We start from the raw sequence: 25,316 nt of genomic DNA, 5'->3' as shown, positions 1-25,316 counted from the left end.
TTTTTTTTTAAACAAATGTTTATTGATTGATTAAGTGACTTACCCAAGGTCACATAGGTATTGAGTGACAGAGCCAGAATCAGAACCCAGAGTCACAAACTACAAACCAAGCGCTCTTTCTATTGCATGATAGGATCTGGTTTCAAAGTACTTTGTTTGATGAGTCCTTTAACTGTTCTGCATTGAGTTTCTTCAACTCAAAACAACTGAATTGTACCATCGCTTAGGTCCCTCCAGGTTCAAGAGCAAAAGTTCTTAGTCTGGGTCTGTTAATAGACTTCAGGATGTCTAAGAACCTGAATGGAAAAAATGCTTCTTAAAATAATTGATTTCCTTTGTACTCCTGTGTATTTTATTTTATGAATTTAAATGCATCATTGAGAGAAGGGGTCCTGAGGCTTGACCACAGTGACTGCCAAAGGGGACCATCATACACACACACACACACACACACACACACACACACACACACTGCTGCTCTCAACCTAGGAGAAACTACTTCCCCCCATCTCCCATCCTGTCCTGTCCCTACATTTCTTCCTTAACCCCTAGTGACTTCTTCAGAAGTGTGGGTACAGAGATGGGGGTGGAAGAGAAGCAAGTGGCCCCATTCCAAAGCCTGGGGAAAACATCCTTCAACTCTTCAGGCCAGGAGACAAGAGAACTTCAAGAGCACAGAAAACACCAACAAGTTTATTAGTTTATTCCTTCACAAAGTACATTCTAATTGTCTCCAGATGCTGCTTTGCTACGTTCCTTGCTCAATACCACCACTAGCCAGGTCCTAGTACCCAGACTTACTATCACACACACAGAGGGGTTTGGGGAGTGATCTCTCTGCCCATGCTTCCTGCCAGGGGCATTGAATGATCTAATGAGCAGTGCTGATGGTGTGAGGTGGATCCTTTCAGGATAGCCAGGACTGAGCCTGGCACACATTTCTTGGCTCTCCCTATATACCATTAGAAACAAAAGGAAGGATACCACAACAGAAAACATTAAGAGAAAGACCTTTCCTAGAAACCCCTCTTACCCTGTGCCCAAGAGGGTAAAGGGAAGAGCGGGTGGTTAGTGACTAGGGGCCTGTAATGGTTACTTCTGCCTGCCCTATACTGACTTCCCTCAAGCTAATTACACACACACACACACACACAAACAAACACACACGCACGCACACATACACCCCTTCCCTGATGATCACTCTTTCATGGAGATACAAAGATGCCAGATGAGCACAGCAGATTTCAGGGGGTGGTAACCTTGATCCAAAATCATCTTCTGAGCTGGCTGAATCATCTGCCTCCAGAGAGGTATCAAGGACTTGGGGCAGGGGAAGGAGGTTTGGGCTGGAAGCTGGCAGAGATGATGGGAGCTCCCACCTCAGGGCTCCAAGTCCCACTGGGAAATGTGCTCCTGGGCTGTGAAAGACCCCAGAGCCAAGTGTCAAGGATCCATTTGGGCAGCCCATTTCAAATGGGCCAGGCTGGAAGGCAGGGCACATTTAGTGAGGTTCACAGTGGGAAAGATACATCCATGAGGAGACCTAGGAAGGAAGAGGTGGATTTCCCCCACCCCCGCAAGGACACTGGCTGTGTTCTAGCCAGAGGATCCGATGTTGCCCCCAGACTGCTATTTTTACATACTTTCATAATAGAATCATTTTAGACTGTCAGCCCAGGGCAGAGAGGAGATCATTTCTACGCCTGAACTGACCTCGGGATTCTCCTACTTCCCTAGAGCCTCTGACAGCCCTACTAGATCTAGACAACTAAGAAGAGACAAGGGGGGCTAGCTGTCTACCTAGAAAGAAGAGCCTTCACAGTCAGAATCAGAGGGAAGGAAGGGCCAGGAAGGAATTCCAGGATCAACCAATGGAGGAGGGAGGTAGAGGGACAGGATGATGGGGGAGGGAGGGAGCCAAGCTGGGAGTTCATTGCTTGGCAGCCCTGCTCCCGTCGGAGCAAGTCTGGGAGAAGGAAAGAATAGAACTGGGACAGCTTGGGGGTCAAGGGGCCACTCACCAAATTGGCAGATATAGCGGTTTCGGGTTTTGCAACGCTGGTCATTCCAATTGAAAGCAGCAGATGCCTGCAGCTCCACGCAGTTCCCAAACCTGTAGGGTCCCAGAGAACTGATCATCGTGCCATGTGGAGTGATCTGGGTGGAGGTTTGGGGATGAGGGGCATGCAGGCAGGCAGCCCCAACTCTCAACTTACAGATCTGCTGGGGGCTAAGCAGTCTCTAATGCAGAAGATGTTGCCTCTGCTAAGACCCAGATCAGGGAGAGAAGAACCCTGTTAAATCCTGAAAGTCTCCAGCCCCCAGCAAGTCCCTTCTTGTTTCTGTCTCTAGCCTCCCACCCTCCCACCCCAAGTCTGACAACATTCAAAGCTGTTTTCAGAGGATTTGAGGAGGACTCTGGAAAAATTCTCACCAATTTTGTAAGAAAAATTTACAATAAAAATTTCAAGGCAACAAAGCACTCCCACTCCACCATCACCTCCCCCAATGCTTAGCCATGCTGATGAGGTCTCCTGTCTTGGTGGGGAAAGTGGTGATAGAATGAGAGAAATGGATAGAGGAACAGATGAAATAACACGTGTAAAGGGTTCTGCATACTTCCCACTACAAATACTAGCTAGCTAGCTCTAGAACAGGGCTCTAGAACAGAGGCCCTGTGCCCAAGGATGTGGATGGTTTGGACATTTATTATGGTCTTACCTTGTGCCAAGCCCTATGCTAAGCAAAGGGGATTCTAAGAAAGGTAAAAATACAGTTTCTGCCCTTAAAGAGCTAATATTGTGATGGGGGAAAGGAACTTGGGAAGGTCATCTTAGAGAGGAAGCCCATTAGGGAATGAGGCTCTTGAGATCCCTTGAGACCCATGTTCTGCCTCCTTCCTCCCCCAACTCTCAAACTCCCAGATGATGTTCGAACTACAGCAAGTTTGGAGACATATGGTCCTATCCACGCAGTAGGCACTTTGCAAATATCCATCCTTGAGCCAGCTCCATGTTCTGACCACGAGGCCCCTACTCCTCCAGACCCAACCTTCCATCTTCTGTCTCTAAATGTACACAGAGCTTCCTGTGCCCAGGATGCACTCTCCCTAGTCCCTGCCTTCAAAATCCTTACCTTCCTTCAAGTCTGGGAATCTCTGCCGAGCCTTTCCTAATCCCCCAAGGTGCTGGTATTCTCTCCCTTCTCAAATTTTACTACTCTACATCCAAGGTGTATCCCCAGGAGAATGTGAAACCCTTGAGGGCAGGGACTTTCATTTTTTGCTCAGAGCCTAGCACAGTGTCTTGTAACGTAATTAACATCTGTTGAATCAAATTGAATTAAATATTATTTTGTCTTGTTTTCTAGCTATTTCCTGGTTTTCCTGCCTCATTTTCCAGTTAAATGAAGAAATCTCTCAGGGCAGGGACTATAACACACATACATCTTAACAGCAACACTGGTCAATTAGCTGATGGTGTGAGGGTGAGGTGGGACAAAGACAGGACAGTAGATAGCGTGGAGATTTTGGCCACCATCCAACCTGGAATGGCCCCTGACCCTGGGACAGCCCTCCCATAGAAACTATTAGCAGGATGGGCCCTTACCCCCTTTGAAATTACCCTACACCTTCACTCCTGACTTACGGTTTTGTTGATTGTCTAGACTTGAGAGACTGATGGAGAAAATATTAATTATGTAAATTAAACTTTAAAAGTTTTTGTATTATATACATCACATCTATGTATATGTGTGTCTGTGGATTATATATAATGTATATCATAATGGATATTTGTGCATGTGTAGTACATATTACATATCTGTGATATGTATATATATGATATATAGTACATATTATGTCATTAATGTGAGATATGTATGTATATATATCCTTGACATACTTTTAAGTTAATAGGCAACATATGAAACTTAAAAATTTATATATGTAATATATAACTATATATATCATATACGTGTGTATATATATATATATACATGCACACCCACAACATACTTTTAAGTTTAATCTGCATTATTAGCATTTTCTTCATCACTTTCTGAAGTCCAAACAATCAACAAAACACTGGATTGAGAGCTGATTGTAGGATAGTGTTTTATACTATATATAGTACACACACACACACACACACACACACACACACACAGAATTTTATTCCCCCAGAGAGCTGGTTGTTAAACATTTACCAGCATACTCCTGCCCCTACCCCATGGTCCCTTACCCCTGGTTGTCTGGCTGGCCAAAGGCAAAACTGGTGAAGGAGTAACGCTCTCCTGTGGCCCAACGAAAGGAATCCTTGGAAGTCTTGTAGGTCAGTCCTTGGGTAAAGACATCAGGTCAGTTGCGCCATCTGTCACTCTTAGGGGTCTCTATTTCTGCCTCTACTTCCCCCCTAAATCAATTCTGAAGAGGGGATTAGGAGGCACTGCCTTATTATCTTGCCCCATGCTCCCCTTTTCCTTCATCATTCCCTTCCTTGAAGGGCTTTTGCCCACTGAGGACTACTGCCTAGTGCTGAAATCCCTGAACCTCTGCCCCTCACACCCACTGGCTCCTCTCTTTCACTCCCCCCAACTTTGCACCCTTGATCAACCTTCATGATCTTGTTTGGAAAACATTTCTTCTCCCCTCAGCCCTTCCCAGTGAAGGTCACTGACCCAATAGCTGAGCCAATTCCTAATCTCCTGGTTCTAAATCTTCCCTGATCTCCTGCTCTAATCCCCATCTCATGTCCACATGGCTGGGATTCTAGGATCCACCCACCTTTATTCCAGAATCCCTAAGTGTGACTACAGAACTCTAAGTGGCAGGGGTGGTTCTGGGGAGTCTCTAGGGCCCAATTCCTACCCTGTCATTTCCAGCCACTATGCTCACCAATCCAGAAGTTCCTGGTCTCAAAGTCAGCATCTGTCACCTCATTGGTGGTTTCCAGGCGTCCCAGGTAGAAGGCAAGGATGTCCTGGACTTTTTGGTTCTCAATCTGAGCCAGCATTCCACCCTTCTCCTGAAAGTTACTAGCCCTGTCACTGGTATCATCTTACCCAGGGAAGCCTAGGAATCTCTGGGCTTCTCAGAAAGACCCTGAGACCCCATTATCCACCCTCAAAAAGACCAAGAAAATCTCAGTGAATTTCTCCAACTATGGCACAATGTATAGAGTGCTGGACTTGGAGTCAGGAAGACTTGAATTTAAATGTCTCAGACACTTGGTGGGGGCCATCTACAGTCATCCTGATCTATATCTTGCCACTGGACACAGATGGCTCCAGAGGAGAAAGACTTTGCACAGTCCTGCCTCGTTTAAATCTAATTCACTTGCAAGTCATGGCATCTCCTCTTTTTTGTCATGGTCCTCTTTGAGAATGAAGGACAAGGACCAACAGGGTGCCAACTAAGCCACCCTAGGCAAGTCAGTTAATTTCTGTCTGCCTCAGCTTCCTCATCTATGAAATAAAGATAATAACAGTGCTTACCTTCCACGATTGTTGGGAGGTGCAAATGAAATATTTGCAGAGCACATTGTAAAACTTAAAGCTCCTTATAAATGCTGGATATTATTAATATAGTTATTGTTAATATTGTTAACAGTTTCCCCCCTCCCAGAACAAAGCTTCAAGAGAGTCCCTGGGACCAGGCAGCCATGTATCTAACTCCAATAGATGGGCTCATGGGAATGCCAGGGAGCATCACCCTCTATCCTGCATCTCGACTTCTTGACTGATCACTGATGGGATGGAATGATAGTTAACAATTTTATTCCTTCCAGGGAGACCGAGGACCACCAGGATTTAGCTTGTCTCTTGCCATTGTCTCCTAAAATCCTTCAGGCTTCCCTGTCCTACCTCTAAGCCCTGTAGTCCCTCAGAACAGTTGTCTGGCCTACTTAGGTTAATTCAGGACCCCTGTGCCTTGCATCCTTACCACTGCAGCACCTTTAGAGGTCCAGGCCTTTTCATTTGTCCTGAAGCTGGATTTTCTTTTAGACAATTAGAGTGTGAGGAGAGGTCTTTCTCCTGTCATGCTAGAGTCTCCCTAACACAGGTGCAGGTACCAGCAGAATACATATATGGGTCTGCCAGCTGTCTTCTGTCTTTCTTGGTCTTTAAATGGACTATTTGTCAACTGATCAATACAACCCCCAATCTACTCAACATAATTCTACAATTTGAGCACCGAAAGAAATCGGTAGCACAGACATTGACAGGGAAAATGTCAGTTTCTCCAGGGCAAGGACTGATCTGTCTTTGTATCTCCAACACTTGGCAGTGTGCCTAGCATGTAGTAATTAATATTGGTGGAATTAAATTGAGTTAGACAGCTTGTCTCTTCTATGGAACTCTTGAATTTTTTAAGATCCAAGGCTGCATCTGCAGTTATCTTGTTCCTCCCAATTCTCCTAAAAGCTGATTGACAATGGACCAAACTAAAGTAGCTTCCTTGATGACAACCCTCTGGGACTGGTAATCAAGAGAATACAGGGAGGAAGGGAAGCACTTCTATAATACCTATTATGTGCCAGCCCTGCATTAAGCACTTTACATATGGCATCTCATTTGATCCCCACAACAATGCTTCAAGGTAAGTGCTATTATCCCCATTTTACAGTTGAAGAAACTGAGGCAAACAGAGGTTACGTGACTTGTCCAAGGTCACAAAGGTAGTAATTGACAGAGCCAGGACTCTGACTCCAAATCCTGCCTTTCTTCTTCTGTATCACGCTGGCTCCCATGAGCCACATCTTAGCCTGAGAAAATGGGTCAATTCCATTCTAAATGGACAAAAGTACTTGAATAAGGTCTAGCACTGCAGAGGACCCTGCCATCATACCAAAGGGGCTTAGTTCCATGACATAAGACAATTTAGATGCTTTTGCTTTTCCCCGGAGGATTTAGATCCACATTAAGAAAATATTTATCATGTCTACTCAGTAAGAGGCATTTTGCTAGGGGCTACCTTTCCCTCAGGCCCCCGAGAAGACCAGGACCCTACCCCCACCCTACAGGGCCCATGGGATCCAGAGCTTCACCTGACATTTACTCTTGGCTCCATAGTAGGTGTCTGCCTCGGGGGAGATCATGAAGCAGCTGCCATCTATCCAAAGGTCACAGGCATGGAAGGGGAACTGGACCTTGACTGAGAAAGAAGAGTGAGGTAAGGACAGGGAGCACCTGAGCTGCTCTGATAGTCGACTGACAAGCATTTAATAAGCACTTACTATATACACCAGGCTCTGGGGAAGGCTCTGGGGCTATAGAAACAAAAATGGACTGGTCCCTGCCCCCAAGGAGCTTCCATTCTATCAAGGGAGATTGCGTGTCCATGTATCAGTACACAAAGAAAAATAAACATGAGGTTGTTTGTGATGCAGTTGGGAGGAATCAGGAAAAGCTTCAGTGTAGAAGGTGGTAAGTGAAGGGAGAAGGATTCTCTGAGGTAGAAGAGAAGAGGGAGTGCATTCCAGGCACAGTGGAAAGGCAAGGAGACAGAAGATTGAGTGCTATGTATAAGCAACAGCCAGAGGAACAGTTTGGCTGAACCACTGAATGTGAGAAGGAGAAAAGGCATGAATGAAACTGGAAAGGGAACCTTTCTCCCATGCTCAGGAAACTACATACACAGAGAGTCCTGGCAAGTTTCAGCAGGCAAGTTCTGCCTTCCTTGAGTTCTGAAAGAAGATCCATACTCACTTGCACACTCAGCTCCACCATAGCCAACATCGCAGAGACAGGAACATTCCTCTTCTCGGAACCGGCCATGTTGACATCGGACACTACAACGAACTGCAAAGTACCCAGAGCATGGGAAAGTTGGCCCTGACCCAGGTCAGTGTCCCCCACCCCCCATCCCTGACCCCTGCCTCCAAAGTCCTAACAACCAAGAACATCCTTTTGCTTGGGTCAGTATTAATCCCACCCTGATCTCTCTAAAAGAGTCCACCCTTGTAACTTCCCAAAACCATATGCAGCTCAGGATGGAAAGTTGAGAGGAGTCAAAAATTCAACACTGGCATCCCTCCTCAGGCAGACTAGAAGGAAATGGGGGAGAAGGATCCCTCAAATACTGGACAAGGCTAGTGGAGGGTACAGAGTACAGCATCTGGTTCTGGGGTGAATATGGATCACAATTTTATCTTTCTTCCTGCATATGGTGTGGGAGGGAAGCCTCTTTGGTGAGAAGAAAGCATGGGATCCTATGACTTTGAGGGTGCCTTTCAACTCTGAGCCACCCAAGTAATTAATTCTCTCCAACTCAACTGAATTCATCTTAATTATTTCTTGAATTATTTTCACATGGCAAAGTGAGTTTGAGGGCTCATTTCCTGCTTCTTGCCCCTAGTTGGTATTCCTTGCCCAGGGCGGTAGTTGTCCCAGGTTCTGAAATTATCAGTTATAGCTCAGTGCCTTCCTCCCCCATCTGCCTTCTTCCTCACCTCCTACTCAGTTTTCAGCCTTTTCCAGTCTGGAAGCCTGCTTCACCCCTGGACTGAAACTGCTCTTCTGCAAATGACCAGTTGTCTCAATTGATAATCCAATGGTCTTTTCTCAGATATCATCCTTTTTTACTTCTGTCTGCATTTGAAGATGTATAACAACCATTTCCTTTCGAATATCCTCTCCTCCCTTGGCTTCTATGACGTTTCTTTCTCTTGGTCCTTCTCCTACTTGTCTAGCCACACCTTCTTGGTCTTTGCTGGATAGTTATCTATATCCCACCTTCTGATCATGGGTTGGGGAGCTTTCTATGTTTTATCCTAGATCTTTTTCTGCTATAATAATCATAGTAGCTTTCACTTTAAGGTTAGAAAAATCCTTTACAAATATCTATTTGATCCTCACAACAACCCTAGAAGGTATTATTATCCCCTTGGGGAAACTGAGGCAGAGAGTGTTGCCAAGGGTCACACCACAAATGAGTGTCTGAAGCAGAATTTTAACTCCTAATTCAAGGTCTACTACCCATACAATTATTAAAATATCACATCCTTACAAATGACTCCTAAATCTATATATCCAACCTTAATCTACTGTCTCTCTTGAACACTAATTCTAGTAACCTTCCTTCTGCCATTTTCTATTCATCCTCTACATGGCTTGCTCTCTATATGTTTGTTTTCATGTTGTCTCCCCCATTAGACTATAATCTTGAATGCAAGGACTGTCTTTTTGTACTCCCAGTGCTTAGCATAGTGCTTCCCCTTTTTCAGTCATGTCCAACTCTTCACGATGGCATTTGGGGTTTTCTTGACAAAGATATTGCAATAGTTTGCCATTTCCTTCTCCAGCTCATTTTACAAATGAGGAAACTGAGGCAAACAGGGTTCAAGTGACTTGCCCAGGGTCACAAAGCTAGTACATGTCTGAGGTCATATTTGAACTCAGGAAGTTGAGTCTAGGCCTGGTACTCTATCCACTGTGCCACCTAGCTGCCTGCCTGGCACATTTGGTAAACATTGATTGATTGATTGATTACAAGCTCTGCACAGTCAAGTGCCTACATGACATTTCCATCTCAATACATCATTGACATCTCCAACTCAGCATGCCCCAAACAGAACTCATTATCTTTAACCCAAACCTGTTCTGTCTCCAAACTTGCTTCTTTCTTCCAAGGACATCACCATCTTTCCTGTCACCCATTCTTGATGCTCCCCTTTCCCTCTGCCAAGTCTAATTGATTCTACTTCCATAAAATCTTTCCAATCCATTCCCCTTTTTCTTTTTTTCTTTTGGCTCTTGCCTTGACTATAGCAAAAGTCTTCAAATTAGACTTCCTACTTCCCATCTCTTTTGCTCACATAGCTGTCAAAATAACCCTAAAGGACAAGATCTGATCATGTGACTTTCCTTTCCAAGAATTTCAGTGGCTCCCTATTACCTTTAGGATAAAATATAAATTCTTAGCTTTGCATTTAACTCTTTCACAATCAGGCTCCAGTGTATTTTTCTGGACTTATTTCACATTATCCCCTTTTATGAATTCTATGGCCCAGTCAAACTGGCCAACATATTTTTCCCAAACTCTGCATGCCATCTCTCAGTTACATGATTTTGAACAAGCTCTTCCTTAGAATATGCTTAGAATACCCTTCCTCCCAGGGTAAGTGAGGTTTTGCCCCAAGCATCAACATCTGGAGGAGTCACTTTGTTTTTCGGGTTTCCTCCCCGGGAAGATCTGCATCCTCCCCACAGTGACCTCTGTCTCTGTGCCTTACTGGGAAGCTTTATCAACCCAAAGACAGCACAGTAGCCACCCCTGGGGTCTTGTCCTTGGGCTCTCCTTCCCCTGGGTCCTCCAGTCTCTCCAGGTCCCCTGTCTCCTGATATGCCCCATAGTCAGACTTTCCTCTGTGGCTATGCCATCTCCCAAAAAATACCACCACTACCACCACCAACAACAGCAACAAGAAGCCGTCTACTTTTGCCCCAAACGAAAAGAAAATCTAGTCACAAGTGTGTTTCCTTAGGGAGACTTAGATAATCCTGACCTCTAAGAATCCTTAGCTTCTTTTAAGGCTACTCTCTGGTGCCTCCTCCTCTGTGAAGGCTGTCCTGACCATCTTCACTGCCATGGCTCGTTCTCTCTCTCCCACCTCCCTCTTTGTCTGTCGCTTCTTTTCCTCCATCCTTCTTTCTCTATCCCTCCTCTTTCTCTCTCCTTTTCTCTCCTCTCTCTATTCCTCTCTGTACATCTGCATCTGTCTCTTTTTCTTCCTCCCTCTCTTTGTCTGTCTCTCCATCCCTCCCTCCCTCCTTTTGTCCATCCTTCTCTCCCTATCTCTCTCCTTTTCTCTCTCTGTCTCTCTGTGTCCGTGTGTCTCTGTCTTCATCCCTCTTACTCTTTTTCTCTGTCTCTGTCTGTGTTTGTTTCTCTGTATCTGTCTTTCTATTTCTGTCTGTCCCTCTGTCTCTGTCCCTCCCCTTTCTCTCCTTCCTTCTCTCTCTCCTTTCCTCTCTCTGTTCCTCTCTGCACATCTCTGTTTCTTTTTCTTCCTCTCTTTATTCATTTGTCTCTCTATCCCTTCCTCCTTCTATCTATCCTTCTCTCCCTGTCTCTCTCCTTGTGTCTGTGTATCTCTGTCCCTGTGCCTTTCACTGTTTTTTCTCTGTCTCTGTGTGTTTCTCTGTGTCTGTCTTTCTATCTGTCTTTTTCTGTCTATGTCTCTCCTATTTGTGTAAATGTTGCATCCTGCCAGTAGTATGGAAGTTCTTCAAGGGTAAGAAACATTTTCCATTTTGTTTTGTGTCCCAAGACTAGCAGTTGCATACTGTTGAGTTGTCATCCAAGCCACCAAAAGCCACTGCCCATTGATGTCCCCTGTACACTGAGTCCTAGGCTCTCTGTGCCGCCCCATCTTTGCTCATGCCAGACTGTGTGCTACCCACAGATATCAAGGACCCTTCTCACCTTGGCAGTACCTGCCGGTGTAACCTGGGGGGCAATCACAGTGACAGGTGCTGACATTGAGACGTCCATTGTTCCGGCAACTCATCCTACACGGGTTTCTGGGTACCTCTGATCAGAGAGGACACAAGGAATGAATGGGTGGGACTTAGGGGCGGCATATAACCCCACCAGGCTAGGCCAACTCCAAAGATGCCAATATTCTCAGGGTGGCATTTCTGGGAACTGATGATGATCTTTGATGATATCACCAAAGAAAAAGGGTAGAAAACATCAGAATGGGCATATCACTTCAGTCCAGAAGATTTAGCTCCCTCTAGGTCTTCAGGAAAATATACCAGAAATGCCTGCTAGGAGGTGGGGCAAGAAGAGCTTGGGGAAGACTCACCACAGAGCCCGCCCCCATGATCCCAGGCTTTGAAACAGCCTGAGACGCCAGCAGTGCAGAGTGAGCACCAGGCCCCTTTTTTGTATGGGACGATAGTCTTCCCATCCATCTCCCAGTTGCCCCTGCATGAGAGAACACAGTGGTTCAGGGGTGTTGAAAGAGCACTGGGTTTGAAGCCATATGTCCTCTGACCCTTCCACCATGTGCCATGTTCTATATGTAACCATGGTCAACTCATTAACTATGTCTGGGGCCCAGTTCTTCAACTAAAATGGAAAGGTTGGATTAGAATCAAAGATTCTTAACCTGGAGGTCCTGTGGATATATTTCAGGGGGGAGGGGTCTGTGAATTTGTTTTTGAAAATATCATAACTATATTCTAATATAATTGTTTCCCTTTGTAGTCTTTTGTATTTTATTTTATCATTTAAAAATAGGATTCTGAGAAGGGGTCCATGGGTTTCACCAGACTGATACCCAAGGGAGCCATGACAGCAACTATCTGGTCCCTGGGGGCCCTCCATGTCTAACTCTATGATGCTCTGAAGGATCTGGAGACCTGGATGGGAGGGTGAGGGACCAGTAAAGAACATTCATTATGGGCTGATCCTTCTCGCCCTCCCCCCACAACAACTGGAAAATTGCAAAAGGTACAAGTCCCTTTTGTCTGATGCCCACAAGGACAAACATTCCCAGAGGGATAGATGTGGGATGGACAACATCTCCCCAGACCCAAATATGGGGGATCTTACCCAGGAGAATAGGCACAAGCAAATGCCTCCATGTCCATGAGGCCCACAGTGCACCGGTGTTTCCCACAGCCCAACTGGCTTGAGGTGGCCCACACGAGCTGAAAGTGAAAGAGAGGATCTACAGTCTTAGAGTCACTGAACATGGTCCACTCACCACCCCTATCCTCTGTCTCCCCAAATGTGGTGAGGGTCTTTCAAGCTGGGAACCACACAGAGGCAACCAGAAAGAAGAATACGTCTCAACTTCCATATTCCCCCCCACCCCACCCCCAACACACAGATTTGGGTAGAGCTTGTCTGGGAAAACCTCCTAAGGGTTTGGAATTGAAATCTGAAAATAAAGAGAAACAACAATGGGTAGAAAAGATGGTGTGGAGTGTCCCAGGAAGGCAGGCAGGGAGCATGAAAGGCTAGGAAGACCACGGTGCTCTGCACAGCATGAATTTAGAGCTGGAATGGACATCAGTGATGTTCTGGTCCAGTTTTTCCATTTTATAGATGAGGAAACTGAGATCTACAGAGTTAAAGTGACTTACTCAAAGCCCTGAAAGTAAGACTTAGTATACTAGGTGGTACAGTGGGTAGAGCACCAGCCCTAGAGCCAGGAGAACTTGAGTTCGAATCTGACCTTACTGTGTGCCCCTGGGCAAGTCACTTAACCCCTATTGCCTCCAAAAAAGAAAAAATGGTGGAGTCAGGAGAGTAGATGCTTACTAAATGCTCATTTAACTGAATTGAGTCATGTTCTTAATTTAATCTTAAACAATATTATTTATTATAAATTATACAGACATGTAAATATATTTATTATAAATTAATATTATTCATAAATAACAGCTAGTGTTTATGTAGTATTTAAAGGTTTGCAAAGCATCTTACATACGGTGTGTCATTTGACTCTCACAACACTGGGAAATGGAGGATATCCCCATTTCGTCGATGAAGAAACAGAGGCTAGTAAGTGTCAAAGGCAGGATTTGAACTCAGGTCTTCCTGAATGCAAGTCCAGCCCCCTGTGCTCTTAGCTATCATCATCAACATTTGTCCGGATAAGTGATATTTTTGGTGTAGGGAACTCCGGATAAGGAAACTCCCTCTACTGATGTTAATCAGAAGCTATTCTAAGACTATAGTCTGGATAATTGATAAACTGTTGCTTGCCTTCTCACAGGCTGGGGGAGGGAGAGGAGGCAGGGAGAGAATTTGGAACTCAAAAAACTTTTTAAAAATAAGTGTTAAAAAATAAGTTTAAAGTTAAAATAAGTTAAAAAATAAGGCTATAATTAGTACGATAGCCTTAGAAAGATGCTTAGGGCTATGAGAGGTTCACTTGCCCCAAAGACAATTACCCAGAATATGTCTGAAGACAGACTTGAACTCCGGCCTTCCAAACTCTAGGGGAGGGCTTTCTAACCACTACACTATTACTGCCTCTTAGTATTAGAACTTGTACGTTCTTCAGACCTGCTGGACTCTTTGTGACCTATTTACTTGGCAAAGATACTGGAGTGGCTCGGCAATTCCTTGTCTAGCTCATTTTACAGATGAGGAAACTGAGGCCAATAGGGTGAAGTGACTTGCTCAGGTTCACACAGCTAGTGAGTGTCTGAGGTCAGATTTGAGCTCAGGTCTTCTTGACTCCTGGCTGCACCACCTAGCTGCCCTGCCTCTTACTATTCATTATAGATTAAAAAGCCCTCCCACCAATAAGAGACAATGATGTGGAAAGAATAAAGACTGAATTCAGCAGGCATGGATTCTAATTGTACCCATGTGACTCTGAGTGAATCACTTTGTCTGCCAGAGCCTCAGCTTCCTCTTTTGTAAAATAAGGGACCTGGACTAGATGGCCTCTGAGGTCATTCCCAGCTCTGGGTCTATTTATCCTGTGACCTGGAGTTGGTATTTGGATGGAATCTCTGGGAAAACAGGCCCCTGGGTCCCAAGTGGGCACCTAGGTCCCAAGCGGGCACCTACCTGAGTGTAGTGAGCGCAGGTCAAGTTGCTGGCACACTGAGCAGCTGAGTAGGTATACCATTGCCCCTCTCGAAACCACGAAGTGACCACATCAGTGAAGGAGGCCGCCCCAGCCGGCAGGAGCTGCACATTCCAGCCCACCTGCAGGGCCTGGACCTGGGCAGGGAGCAAGGCCTGGGCTGAACATCGGGCTGCCTGCTCCTGGGCCAGCCTGGCCAGCTGATCACTCCAATCCTGCAGAAGAGGCAGAGGACAAAGACAGCAGGCCCCTTTGAGTTCTAGTGTGTGGGGGGTAGGGGGCTGGGGAGAGACACATGGGTCTAGCACCCAGACTCTCCCTGTCAACCTATTCGGGCAGCACAGAGCTCAAGGTCTCAGCAAGATAATTGTTCTACTAGAAAAGATCTCGAATTCACAATGACGTTACATTCCCCATAGACCACATACCTTGGATCCAGTTCCAGAACTGAGTTACCATATATCACAAAACCCCTGAACCTTTTAAATTAGCTTTAATTAATTCAATTGAATTAATTAAAATAATTAAATTTAATTAATTCAGTTTCTGCTTTGTAACCATCCACTAGTCCCAGAGATAGACTCTTTTCTCCTCTCCTAGGCATATGCTCCTACTTGCACATAAAATGACTGTAGTTGTTCTTCACTGATCTTATACCCCTCCTAACTCCATCTAACACACATACAGACACACACACACACACACACACACACACACACACACACACACCCCTTTCCAGTTTTCTTATACCTTAAGATAGATGAGGAGAAAGGATTCATGTTGCCTAAGAAGTAAATGGAAAATAAATACCCAGAACTCTATCCCAAAGAGATCACAGAAATGGGAAAGGGTCCCACATGTACAAAAATATTTATAGCAGCTCTCTTTGTGGTGGCCAAAAACTGGAAATCAAGGGGATGCCCATCAACTGGGGAATGGCTGAACAAGTTGTGGTATACGAATGTAATGGAATACTATTGTGCCATGAGAAATGATGAACAGGAAGACTTCAGAGAGGCTTGGAAAGATTTATATGAACTGATGCTGAGGGAAAGGAGCAGAACCAGGAGAACTTTGTACACAGCAACGACCACAGTGTGCGAGGAATTTTTCTGGTGAACTTAGTTTATTATTATTATTATTTCTGGTAAACTTATACATTGAAATGTATGGACTTAAATAATTTCCAATAGACTCTTGAGGCAAAACACCTTCTACATCCAGAGAAAGAACTATGGAATTGGATCTCGGATAGAAACAGACCATTTTCTTTTGTATTATGTTTTGTTGTGTATTGTTTTGTTTTATGGTTTCTCCCATTCATTTTAATTCTTCTATGCAACATGCATTTAATAGGAAAGTACATGTAGAACCTATATAAGATTGTATGCCATTCCAGGGAGGGAGTGGGGAGGGAGGGGGAATAAGGGGAAGGGAGGGGGAAAAAATCTAAGATATATATATATGGAAGTGATTGTCAAACACTGAAAACAAATAAAATAATTTCATTTTTAAAAAAAGAAAATAAATACCCAGAGAGGCTGAGATCTCCAAAAAGGGCCACAACTAAGGTGGAGTAAACAGGTCTTTGCCTCAGGGCACAGAAATCCATTTTATTTATTTCTTTTTTAAATGAAGTAAAATTTCATTAAAATGAAATAATTTTAAAATAAATATGCTTATAAACGCCTTTTGTATTTACTTCAATCTCCAGATTCTGAGAGCACTGACAGCATGTGGACTTCATCAACAATGTAGCAACAACTCAGCTTAGCGACTAGTTAGCAAGGATCATCAGTTAAAATAGGAACCAGATGGTAGTTTCCTCCCTACCAACACACACAACTGAATTTGTCTTTAAAAGTTCATTTGAGGGTGAATTTCATGCTGTGTGTCCTCGGATTGTCTCCTTTAGTTCCCCCAAAGCTAGCTGCACCACACGATGAAGTTCTGATATTCTTGGTAGCCCTCACCCCTGAAAGTGACCAGGGCTGTGTGGACTTTGCAGAGTGAGAAATAAAACCATTTCCACCTAAGTACTGAATGATCTCTAGAGGTTCCTCCTTTTTTTCTTACTGTGATTCTAAAATGATTGTGACAGAGTTTATAGGAATAATATCTATAGGATAGAAAGATCCTTACTACCATCAATGAAGTTTTGTGCTGACCCTCAAAGCAAAGACTTGTTCTAGCATTTAGCATTGTGTCTTTCTAAGGGGGAGCATTAAGAAGGTTCCATGAAGAAAAGAAAAGTTACCCTGTTTATTATATGCGCTATAAGCTTGAACCCACCTTCCCTTGGAATCTGTATACACTTGCTGGACAGTAGGTCCCAGATTGTTTTTGATGGGGAAGGGATGTTTTATACTAACTTCTTACTATACCACTTTAGCAAATACACATTTCTTTTTTTTATTGATTTTACTTATTTTCAATGTTCTATAATCACTACCATATAACTTAGATTTTTTCCCCTCCCTCCCTGAGACAGCATACAATTTTATATAGGTGCTATACATACATTCCTATTAAATACATTTTCACTATAGTCATGTTGTGTAGAAGAGTTAAAATGAATGGGAGAAATCATATAACAAACCAAAACGTAATACAAAAGAAAATGATCTGCTACATTCTGTGATTGAATTCCATAGTTCTTTCTCTGGATGTGGAAGGCATTTTGCCTTAAAAGATCATTGGGAATTTTTTTAAGTCCTTGCATTGCAATGAAGTTCCAAGTCTACCAGAAAAAACTCTCACACACTGTGGTTGTTGCTGTGCACAAAGTTCTTCTGGTTCTGCTCCTTTCACTCAGCATCAGATCATATAAGTCTTTCCAGGTCTCTCTGAAGTCTTCTTGTTCATCATTTCTTATAGCACAATATAGCATAATTTATTCAGCCATTTCCCAATTGATGGACATCCCCTTGATTTCCAGTTTTTGACTACCACAAAGTGCTGCTATAAATATTTTTGTATATATATAGGACCCTTTCCCATTTTTTTAATCCCTTAGGGATACAGTCCTAGAAGCAGTATTGCTGGGTCAAAGGGTATGCATATTTTTGAAGCCCTTTGGTCATAGTTCCAAATCACTCTCCAGAATGGTTGGATCAGCTCACAGCTCCACCAACAATGAATTAGTGTTCCAACTCTCCTATATCCTCTCCAAGATTTATCATTTTCCCGTTCTGTCATCTTAGCCAATCTGACAGGGGTGATGTGGTACCTCAGAGTTGTTTTGGTTTGCATCTCTCTAATCGATAGTGATTTAGAGCATTTTTTCATATGACTATAGATAGCTTTAATTTCTTCCTCTGAAAACTGCCTGTTCATATCCTTTGACCATTTATCAATTGGGGAATGACTTGTATTCTTGTACATTTGACTCAGTTCTCTATATATTTTAGAAATGAGGCCAAATACACATTTCTTAAAGCTAGTAGTATCTGGTCGGCCAGTTGATATCAAAGGATAATCAATGGGGGAGGCGCGCTGTTTGGAGCTTATGAACAAAAGCTTTCAAACATCGTCCTCTCCAAATCAGAGACACTTGGAGGCGAGAAGGAGCAACTTCCCTCTGGCCAATATAAATGGGGGTTTGGGATAATAGCTCCAGAGCCTGCTCTACACTCAAAAAGAAAAGCCAGCAGCATATAATAGTCACAAATTCATGTGCAACCCTCATTCTACTATGACTATGGAAATGTTCCTTTTCTTTGGCATTGGTTCAGTTCAAAATAATTTTTTTTTATCAAAGATATGTTTTTTGGCAGATGATAAGATGGTTTACTTGGAGAACTCTAGAGAGTCAACTAAAAAAAACTAATCAAAATCAACAAAGTTGCAAGATATAAAATAAACCCACAAATCATCCATATTTCTGTATATTGCCAACAATATCCAGTAGGAAGAACTAGAAAGAGAAATATTTAAAATAACTACAGACAGTATAAAATACTTGCCAAGACAAATAAAGACAGTTCTAAATAACTAGAGAAATATTCATTGCACCCGGGCCAACATAATACAAAAATTACATTACCTAAATAAAGTTACTTATTCAGTATCATGCCAATCAAACTTCCCTTAAAGAATTATTTTATAGCATTAGAAAAAAATAATAAAACTCATCTGGAAGAACAAAAGGTCAGGAATACCAAAGGAATCAGTTTTTTAAATGCTAAGGTCTGTGACCTAGCTGTATCAGGTTTCAAAGCACTATAAACCACTACAAAATCATCAAAACCATTTGGTACTGGGGAAGAAATAGAGAGACTGATCAGCTGAACAGGTTAGCAACTCAATAGGCACTAACAAATGAGCACTGTTTGATAAACCCAAAGATCCTAGCTATTCAGCAAAAGCTATTGGGAAGATAGCAAAGGAGTCTGACAGAGGCCAAGGCATAGACCAACATCTTGCAACTCAAAATGACTATCTGATTTAGTGAAAAAGGACAACATCATAAACAAATTAGTGGAGAGTTGAAGAAATTACCTGGCAGATCTATGGATAGAGGAAGAGTTTGTGTCTAAAGAGAGAGGTCCACAGAAAGCAAAAAGCATAATTTTGATTGCATAAAATTTACCCCCAAAAGAGATCAAAATCAATGCAGCTAAAATTAAAAGAAAATAAGGAAATTTTTTTGGGGGGGAATCTTTGCAACAATTTCTCTGATAAGTTTCTAAGATATAGAGGAAATTGATTCAAATTTAAAAGAAGAAAAGCCATTCATCAATTGACAAATGGTCATAGGAAGTTTCCAAAGGAAGAAATCAAAAATCTTAATCTCCATATAAAAAAATATTATAAATTACCAGTACTTAGAGAAATGCAAACTAAAGCAACTCTGAGGTACCACACATACCTGTCAGATTGGCTAAGATAATAAAAAAAAGGAAATGATAAGTGCTGGATGGGCTATGAGAAAACAGGGACACTAATGTTTGGATTGTGGAACTATGAATTAGTTCAACCATTTTGAAAAATAATTTAGAATTAGTCCCCAAAAGTGTTAAAACTGTGCATATCCTTTGACCCAGCAATTCCACTATTATGTCTGTGCCTCAAAGAGATCAAAGATAGAGAGAAAGGACCTATGTGCACAAAAATATTTATGGCGGCTCTTTTTTTTTGTGGTGGCAAAGAAATAGAAACTGAGGAGATGTCCATCAGTCAAGGAATGGTTGGACAAGTTACGGTATATGAATGCAATGGAATACTATTATATTATAGGAAATTATGAAGGGATAGTGTCAGAAAAAATCTGGGGGGACTCATGTGAACAAAATGAAGTTAGCAGAACCAAAAGAGCAACTTATTATCATCAATTTTGAAAGACTTAGTATCTCTGATCAAGGTAATGACCAATCACAATTTCATATGACTCATGATGAAACTTGTTATACATCTCCAGATAGAGAACCGATAGACTCAGAGTGCACACTGAAATATATTTTTCTGTCTTTTTTTCTTTTTCTCCTCCTCCTCCTCTTCCATCTCCTTCTTGACATGGCTAGTGCAGGAATTTATTTTACATGACTATATATGTTTACAAAGGCTCTTGTTTTTCTTGCTTTCTCCATGGCTGGGGGCGAGGAGAAGAGAGGGAGATAATTTGGAACTGGAAATAAAATAAAGTAAGTATGTGTATGGGTTTGTGAGTGGTCAGTATGTGTATGTGAAGAGGATTTATAGAGGTAAGGAGGAATGTATTTGCGTGTGTGTATGTATATATGTATATGTCTGTGTGTGTGTATGTTTGTGTATACAAGTGGTGAGGCTTGTATTTACAGGAGTTTGCAGGAGGAGGTAGGTTATGTGTGGGGGTTAGAATATTAATGGTGCTGGTGCAGGGGGCTTTGAGTGTGTGCATGTGAAGGTTAATAGGTGTGTCTGGTGGTATACAGTGTGTGGGTAACTTCAGTGGATACATTCTACCATGGACAGCTCCAGGTCCTTTGACCTTGGTGGTGACCCTGATTCTGGGAGTATGTATACCAAGGAGGCTCAAGTGAATTTAGCAACAGGAGAGGGAGAGAAGACCTGGGAATGAAGGAGACAGGATTCTCCCACCCCCACCTCCTGGGAACTTCACCTCCAGGCATTCAAGGTCATTGCTGAGCTGGGAAGGCATTTATGGCCTGTCTCCCAGCCTCCACAGCTGGGGGCTGACCCAGCCAGCTGGATGGTGACTGTGAATGCTCACTCACTAGGGAAGCAGACAGGGAAAACCCCTCCCACCCTTTGGGAGCTCCCCACAGCCAGGGCCTAGTTAATAATAGTACCATGGTCCAGGAGCAAGAACCTTGGGGCCTTAGCAAGTTCGTGCCCCTGCCTTTACTCACCCTGGGTCAGGTGGAAGGTCTCTTTGGGACTAGAACGTGAGGGTAACACCTTCTCTGGGCATCTCCCCCATGGACAAAGCCAGGGTGGGCTTCAGGTACCCTTGCCTAGAGTCTCTCTCATTTGAAATTGTAGTTGGATGCCTTCCCTCCTCCCAGGCATCAGGGAAATCAGGAGGCTGTTCAAGTCTCTTCCCTCCCAGCCCTTGTAGTAGAAAAAAATCTCAGCCTGGAAGCCCAGGTAGACACAAACACTCAAGGAATCTTCCAAGGAGAGAGCAAACCATAGAGAGAGGGAGCTACAGGGGCGACCCCACTTCAGAAGCTCCTGGTTGATGTAAGAGGTAGACTCAGCTATCCCTGGTCCCCTTGACCAAGCCCTCCTTGGGCTGTTTACACTAATTAGAATTCTCCATAGTTCCCTGGTCTCCTGCCCGCTGGACCATCCTTGCTTTCATCACTTACTGACACCCCATCTCTGAAGCCAAGTGAGGGTCAAGCTAGACAAATGAGCTGGGTGTGGGCCTCTAGGATCATATGAGAGGTCCCCAGGATGATTGGTTCAGGAAGGGCACCCCAAGAAACCAGTTCCACCCAATGACCTTGCCATGGCTTCCTCCTTGGGTTCAAATATATGGTTCCCATGTGGAGAAGCCGACTCTGCTCTCTCTCTCTCTCACTGCCACACTGACCCCTAGCTCCATAGTCTGTCCAGTATCCATCTGGCTCCAGAAAGGAGGCTGTGTCTGGGAAGGGGTGTTGTGAGGATCAAATGAGATAATATATATATGGTGCTAGTTGTTATATAAATGCCAGCTATTTTTATTTGCTACAGGGGCAGGAAGTATCCATCCTTCTGAGATCATCAGATGCCCCTCCTCTCCCACTCTTCCCACCCCCAACCCCCACACACAATCCCCCCTAACTGGAACTAATTCTGACAGGGTCAATGAAGTGTGAGGTCTGGAGCTAAGCACGGAGAGCTCAGCCACCAGGGAGTGGGGAGAGGGAGAAGCAAGCCTGGGGCCCTAGGCCTGGCCCCAGAGTGTAGGGCTCCTGGATCTCTGCAGGAGAACATAAGGCCTCATCACCTGCATATTGAGGCCAACATTACCAGGCCACTCCCTGTCTCGGTTCACAGGAGGTGGGATGAGGTCCTTTTCCATTCCTCCTACTCCAGGCAGGACTGGGTCAGACAAGCAGATAGAGAGGTTCACCCCAACTGTCCCCCAGGAGAGGAGATCCGTGTGCTCCCCTCAGTGACGAGCTCAACAGACTTCCTTCATGAGAAAGCTGACTGCTTCAATGCCAACCCAGCCTCAGTGGAATTAGAGACTGCGTAACACCTTAAGTTTAACTGAGGAACAGGGAGAAGTCATTGATGTATTCCATAGCCACCCTCACTCTCTCTCAGACCTCACATAGCCTTTGTTTGAGCCCCTCCAATGCACTCTCACAGTATTTTATATTTATTATTCATTCAACAAACATCAAGTCTCTACAGTATGCAGAGAACCCAGATGACTTAAATGGAGTCAGTTAAGATACCATGGCTTTCTGAACCACCCAGCAGCTGATGCCCTCCCTCCCCCAGCTGCCTTGCATTCATTTTGTTCACATGACTTGTGTGTGTGTACACACACACATGCATACACCTATACATATGTATATTATATATCTGAATAAATATACATAATTATTTCTAAATGCACACATTGACCCCTTTTGTGTTAGAATATAAGATCCTTGAAGACAAGAACCATTTTTTTGCTTTTTCCTTGTAAACTCAGAACCTAAATAATTCTTGTTGACAGATTACAGACCATCCTTGCTAGTCTGTCAATTCCCTGAGGGCAGATATGCTAAATTTCGCTTCTCCTCCATGACTTAGCCAGCTCTCAACCTCCACACAGTAGGTATTTAGTTAATTTTTTGTTGAATTGGATGGAATTGAGCTTTTTCTTTATAATAAACAAACACTCAATTCCTTTAGGCTTCCTCATGCTGGGGTTCTATTTTATAACATCTTGGGTTGTCCTCACTGCCTTTTTTCCAGCCCCTTTAGGTCAATTCTGGAGCTAGGGAGAGTGAGGTGGGATGGGGAAGCCTTTCCCTAGTGGAGTAAGGAGACAGAAAAAAGGTTATGGACTTGTGATTACGATATGAAAAAACAGCCAAGTCCTGATTAGTGCAAATAACCAGGCTGCCGGCATTCGGGTCTTTGCATTGTTGGAATTTTCACTGAGCATTTGTGTTGGGCTGGAACCAACAATGATATTTTATATACTTATAACTTTAGATAGTGTGAATTTGAATATATGCTGTCACTTCAGGGAAGTCAAAATTTTATACTAATCCAGGATTTAGCTATGCAAATGCTAGCTGTCATTTTTATTATTAATTATTTTGACTACTCACCATCCTCTGCATGTTGGCAGCGGGCGGGTGGACCTTGCTCCGAAATCTGTTGTGTAGGGCAAGAAGCAAGAAACTTTCCTTCAAGCTCAGGGCTGGGATGGGCAGTGATGGAGCAAAGGGAGACAGAGACAGACAGACAGAAGGGCCAGAGTCAGTCAAGGATGCAGGGAGGCTGATTCAAAGCCCAGAGCCCAGCAGGTCTCCTGGAGCAGCAGGGCCTCGACACTTGTCTCCCAGATTGCAACAGGAGGCAGGCAGATCTCCATGGTGATGGGGAAGGGGGAGACATGGAGGAGAAAGGGGTGGGGAAGAGAAACCTCTCATTGGAAGCAGGACACAAAGGGATGGAGACAGAGACAGAGACAGAGAGGGGGGCCAGAGGCTGAGGCTACAAGGCTTTTCTTTCTTGGAGAGCATTTAGGGAATAGTAGAGGTCAGAAGAGATTGGGTACATCGTCCTGAAGGACCTGAGGAATATAGGGAAGCTCAAAAGACTGTCCATATGAGGACCCATAGGCAGTGACTCCTTTTGGAACCCCCAGGATACACAGCTAAGCTGGGATGGGATTCTCAGGACCACTCCCTGCCCCTCCTTCCAGCTCACACATGGATCAGGGGGGCCCCACAGAAACAATCTAGGAAACAGGGGAGCTGAAGAATCCAAGCTGCAGGCCCTGGGAGATGGGAGGAATGCTGCTTCCAGATTAGGAGTCCTGACATCTGAATGCATGAAATCCTCCAACCCCAACTCCCCAGAAATCTGCATATAGAGAGATCTGATTTGCATATGGTTTGCATAGATCTAGCTGACTTCTCCAGCAAGCTTCAAGTGGGGAAAAAAAAAAATACTAGATTTTAAAGTGTGTTTGAATCCTGACTTTTTCATCTCTGTGACTTTGGGCAAGTCACTTAACCTTTAAACTTCAGCCTCCTCTACAAAATGGGAAAGGGCATGGGTCAGCTGTCCCCAAGGTTCCTTCTGGCTCTAAATCTATGATCCCATTAATTGAAATGTTTCTACCTCCACTACCCCAGCCTGTGTCCTGGATTTCCTCTTCTTGGACCATCTACTTCCACCTGAAGGGAATGTGGAGACAGACAGCCCAGAACAAGGGGAAGGGGGACCCTTGAAAGCTGAGTTCTCAGCCCCCAATGAAAGGACACTTCCCAAACTTGTCTCCCCTAGAACTCCAGGCTTGTTTATTTCAAATCAGAAAGCTAAACTGAATCAAGCCCAGCCTTGGAATGGGTCCGAGTGCCTCTGGGCTTGAGAGGCCGCAGGATCAAGCACAGCAGAGGGGCTAGGTGGTGGGCCACCATTCTATCTCGATCCTTCCTGGACCCTCTGGCTTCCAGCCTCCGCTGATCATGCAGGCTCTGCTATCACTATCCCATCCGGAGAAATCCAATGAAGTAGTCCCTAGGGGATCAGGCCCGTGCCCTGGGAAGGAGAGGGCTCCCTGCATCCCATCCTCTTCCTCTCTTTTCCTCCACAGCCCAAACTTCCAAAAATTCCAACCCCCATTACCTTGATATAGAGGCACCTCCTTCTGCAGTTGGAGTGTTTGGATTTCTGCCCAGGTAAAGTGCAGAAAAGTCAGGAACAAGGTCAGGAGCCTCCGGCCCAATCCCCATGGTCCCTGCATGTGGGACAGCTCCCACTTGGGCACTAGTACAGGGCTGGGCAGAGCAAGACAGTGAGAGCGTCACTGGGGCTCAGAGCTGTGCCCGTCTCTGTTTTCTTGTTGCTTTTCCCAGAGCAGGATCCCGAGCACTAAGGTCTATTCAAAACTTTAGACAGTCTGGGCTGGGCAGGGGGAGACAAAAGGGAGAGGCTGTTGAGTAATCACTCTCTCTGTCCAAACAGTTGTTGGCTTTTTGAAAGGAGAGAGGCAAAATCGAGACAGAGAGAGCCTGCAGAAAGCCCTGGGTCCTCCCTGCCTGTCCACCCAGCCCAGTGTGCACTGACCCGGCCCTTGCTAATCACTGGAGC

At 44.2% G+C, this 25,316-nt stretch overlaps 1 protein-coding gene across 3 annotated transcripts; it reads right to left on the bottom strand.

The window, feature by feature from the left end:
- LOC140521495 (C-type lectin domain family 18 member A-like) lies at positions 1–25,316 on the bottom strand. 3 transcript variants are annotated; one of them, XM_072636563.1, is made up of 12 exons: positions 24,852–25,296; positions 23,324–23,415; positions 14,540–14,773; positions 12,563–12,660; positions 11,811–11,932; positions 11,426–11,533; positions 7,708–7,800; positions 7,047–7,153; positions 4,895–5,024; positions 4,242–4,338; positions 2,022–2,113; positions 1–296 (listed from the first exon to the last, which is right to left on the bottom strand). In XM_072636563.1, the coding sequence occupies exons 1-12, from the start codon at positions 24,967–24,969 to the stop codon at positions 289–291; spliced, it is 1,299 nt and encodes a 432-aa protein (XP_072492664.1). In that variant the 5' UTR covers positions 24,970–25,296; the 3' UTR covers positions 1–288. The 3 variants fall into 3 exon arrangements, with proteins under 3 accessions (XP_072492664.1, XP_072492662.1, XP_072492663.1); XM_072636561.1 differs by lacking the exon at positions 1–296 and adding an exon at positions 330–1,418 and having other exon boundaries at positions 24,852–25,316; XM_072636562.1 differs by lacking the exon at positions 1–296 and adding an exon at positions 330–1,483.

Source organism: Notamacropus eugenii, chromosome 1 (genome assembly GCF_028372415.1).
Source record: "Notamacropus eugenii isolate mMacEug1 chromosome 1, mMacEug1.pri_v2, whole genome shotgun sequence".
Taxonomy (NCBI): domain Eukaryota; kingdom Metazoa; phylum Chordata; class Mammalia; order Diprotodontia; family Macropodidae; genus Notamacropus; species Notamacropus eugenii.
Note: the sequence above shows the minus strand (reverse complement) of the source record. Positions and strands in the feature narration are given on the sequence as shown.

Bases quoted from the DNA above. Each gene is read 5' to 3' on its own strand.
- LOC140521495 (XM_072636561.1), bottom strand. From the start codon at position 24,969: ATGCAGGGACCATGGGGATTGGGCCGGAGGCTCCTGACCTTGTTCCTG. The intron at 11,534-11,810 runs GTGAGTCTTCCC...CTCTCTGATCAG, and splicing joins TCATGGGGGCGGGCTCTGTG to AGGTACCCAGAAACCCGTGT. The intron at 5,025-7,046 runs GTGAAGCTCTGG...AGTAACTTTCAG, and splicing joins GAGCCAAGAGTAAATGTCAG to GAGAAGGGTGGAATGCTGGC.